Raw genomic sequence first — 3572 nt, 5'->3', positions numbered from 1 at the left:
TGACGCTTCATGGTATTGCATTATTAGTCACTATTTGGTTAAGATGATATCGTGGGAAGACATTGGTCATTAAACAATTTTTATTCACTTGATAACTCTCATATGATATCTTATAACATAAACATATTGATTAATTTTGCACATTTGTGAAGGAAGGTGACCACAAAATTTTCTTTCTCGCTTCACGTTGTCCATTGAATTGCTTGAGAAAGAAATAGTCTAACCTTCGGGGAGCCAATATGTCCAAAACACTTACATTTTTCTTAACACTTATGCTTATTTTTCGTCCTCTAAACTTTCTTAAATGAATAAAAACTAACTGGACCGACTTTGTTTTCAGGAGAACTACATTGGGGTTATTTATGTACGGAAAATAACATAGTTTTAAATAGCGTGCTAAGCCTCTGAGCGGCGGACCTCTTCTAAACGCTATAGCGAAGCTATAGCGCACTATTTAAAATGTTTGTTCATTTGTTTAGACCAAAGTCTCTTAGCGCAAGACCTTTTGTAAATGCTATAGTGTGCTATTTAAAACCATGAAAAATAAACTTCACCAAGAAAAATCTAGAAAAACCAGCAACAACTTTTGGAGGAGAATGGGCCTGAGCCAGGAGATGGGGCCGTGGGGACTCTACGTCCACATGCCCTAGGTTCTTGGGCGTGTGGGTTCACACACATCCCTTTCTTTGTAAGAACCCTCAAGCGATTTTTGAGCGTATTTTCCCCGGAGCTGAGACACCGCCATTGTTGTTCTTCGTCCTGGATGGTTGTTTGGAAGCTGGTCCTGCCTCCGGAGTGGAAATTTCGTCACCATTGAGTCCATCAACTCCTTCTCCACCACCTCAGTCATGCTTTACTCGCCCATGTTAGAACAATCCGATGTATGCACATGGGGTGATGGGAATTGGATTATGCCAATAATGTAATAGTGTCTAGATTGATGGGCCTTTGACACCTTGTATGATGATCGTTCACCAAGTCCTCCGACCATGCCGGCATGGAGCGAATTCTAAGTGCTCAAAAGAAGAAACTGAAAAGGAAGAACACTAGTGGCATATAAAAAAGGTTACCCTCAGGGCCAGTCAATAGCTACTGCTCCCACAACAAACGAAGTTGGCCTCCACATTGATCCCTTAAAGACAGGTCACAATAGCGCCAGAAGCACCCCAACACCTCAGCGATGAAGTCGCTAAAAAGACTGGTTGCAAGCAGTGTGATAAGGATGTTGTCTTCACATGGCGGCTGTTAGAAAGATAATTAAGCAAGGGTAGCATATCATACTACTACCTTGTACTTTCTCCATCCCAAAATAAGTGTCTCAATCTTACACTTATTTTGCGACGGAGGGAGTACTAATTAAAATGTCTTGAATGTTTCAAAAATAACTAAAATGTCTTGAACATGTTCCAAAGTCTGCTGGTGTGAAACAACACTTTGCAGTACGATAACAACAACTCAAAAATGATAACAAGTTCAGGCAAATAACCAAAACACATGCATCCGATCTACTATGAAATTACGGCAATGAATTGGGAAGATCTGCAAGAAGATCACAGGTCACAGTATGTGGCGATCCTCGTCACGCTCACACCGTGCGCCAGGTCGAGACGGAGAACATCGGAACGTCGCCCCGGTAGATGAAGATGCATCGGCCATCATTCTCACCGCAAACCCTGTACGCCCTGCTATCGCCGGCCAGCATACGTGCTAGGATCGCCGTTTGCGCCACGGTGCCGGGGCTCATTGTCGCTGGCACGAATCCTGCGGCTTCCATCCGCGCCGCCCAGTGCACCATCTGCTCGTGGCGCTCCAGGCGCTGCGCGCCATCACAGGCAATGATATCCCTGATCTCTGGCAGGAGCAAGCACCGTTCCACTTCTGCCCGCTCCAGTGCCGACCCGCGCGCAGGTACGCTCTCCTCCAGGGCGTCGAACAGAGCCCCGTAGTACTTGAGCGCGTTCCCGAACCGGTCCTTAAACTCCATGCCGTTGTGGTTGGCCTCCTGCTCCGTCACTACCATAAGCTTCGGCGATAGCTCAGCTAGGTTCCGGAGGAGCGCGTCAGCCCTCGTCATGGTAGCATGCGCCTGCCTTTTTCCTTTCCTGTCGTGAGGACAAGTAGCCGCTTCTGCAAACTCGTCGGCGAGCAGACGGTGGAGCTGTAAGGTGGAGACGACAACCAGTGCTTCGCCGCTCCTGACATCGAGGGGCTCGATGCTGAGCAGCTGATCGATATGGAGTTTCACCGGGTGGAACTGGAAGCCGACGTGCAGGTGCTCGGCTTCCAAGGCGAGGAGGGCAGCGGTGCTGGACAGGAACTCGTCCTCCTCGTTGACAATGGTCAGACGGAGGATTTGGTGGTGTGTGCTCGCCCCAGGGCGGTTGGCAAAGAAGCAGAGGAGCAGAAGCCACTGGCCGGGGTCAGCGCCTCCGAGATCGACGACGTGGAGCACGGCATTCCTCTCGCTCTGCACAGCGTCGATGATGGCATAGTTCGCTGCGGTCCCGGCGAGGCGGAGGAAAGGGCACATCACAGCGAAGCGGCGGCGTGCTGCGGCGGCCGCCGGTGCCGGGGTAGTCGTCGGCAGCTGCAGAGCGCGGCACACGCCCTGCCATGGCTGGACAATGCGCCGCGCCAGAGCGTGGGCAAACGAAGCCACGAGGCGATGCACGGGCTCGCCGTCGTCCGTTGCGAGACTGCATATCATCTCTAGCCCCTTGTTTGCCAGCTCCTTCTTCCCTTCATCCAACGCAGCGGCGCAGGAATATAGAAGCTTGATAAGGTGTACCGCGCGCTCCTCGTCTTGACTCTGCGGTGCAGGTGCAGTCGGATGAGTAGGCGCCGCTGCCGACCTCACGCCCGGCAGCAGGAATGTCATAGTACCGTCGATGTTTGAGCGTACGAATGTCCCGTTCACTCCGTTTCCGAAATCCACCGACAACGCTGTCCTTAGAGGTACCGGCGCATACACTGGCCTGGTCGGTTCCTGACCTCTATTGTCAGAATTCATTATCGATCTGCACACATGAATCATGGATTGAATATTAGTAATCAACATGCGAAAAACGACAAAAGACATATAAACTGTGACATCACGTACGAGATGCTTAAATATGCAAATTTCGGTGCTCCACATTCTATGTGTTGTCAGTTTCTTTGATCTCATAATTCTGGTATATATAGTAATCTAAGTGGCAAGCGAGCCTGCTAACAATCCAAAATATATACTAAGTGTGCAGTCAACGTTCTAAAACTCCGACCGATGATACACATGTAATTGTGCACGTGCATGAATGAACAATTTGATACTCCCTCTCTAAACTAATATAAACATTTCATTAAAATAGTAATCTAAACGCACTTATATTAGTTTACGGAGGGAGTGGTATTTTGATGTGCTTTACATCCACTTCTTCCACTCCCGTAACTCCCCTATAGCTGCGCCTAAGTATTTGGTTCGTGAGCAATAGTATGAGCTAAATATAGTGTGTCGGTCTTGTTCTGGTCACTTTAAATAGGCCACATCTAAAACTACAATGACACCGACACTTGAACACTCAAAGATAGTCTAC

General features: G+C 48.7%; 1 protein-coding gene across 1 annotated transcript; it reads right to left on the bottom strand.

The window, feature by feature from the left end:
• Positions 1-1585: 1585 nt before the first annotated feature.
• Positions 1586-2878, bottom strand: LOC109757276 (scarecrow-like protein 3). The gene has a single exon (XM_020316101.2). The coding sequence runs from the start codon at positions 2876-2878 to the stop codon at positions 1586-1588; it is 1293 nt and encodes a 430-aa protein (XP_020171690.2).
• Between the last annotated feature and the right edge of the window lie 694 nt (positions 2879-3572).

Source organism: Aegilops tauschii, chromosome 2 (assembly GCF_002575655.3).
Source record: "Aegilops tauschii subsp. strangulata cultivar AL8/78 chromosome 2, Aet v6.0, whole genome shotgun sequence".
NCBI lineage: Eukaryota > Viridiplantae > Streptophyta > Magnoliopsida > Poales > Poaceae > Aegilops > Aegilops tauschii.
The sequence above is the reverse complement of the archived record's forward strand: the minus strand, read 5'-3'. Positions and strand labels throughout refer to the sequence as shown.

Excerpts from the sequence above, each read along its gene's own strand:
- LOC109757276 (XM_020316101.2), bottom strand. The coding sequence starts at position 2,878 with ATGACATTCCTGCTGCCGGGCGTGAGGTCGGCAGCGGCGCCTACTCAT.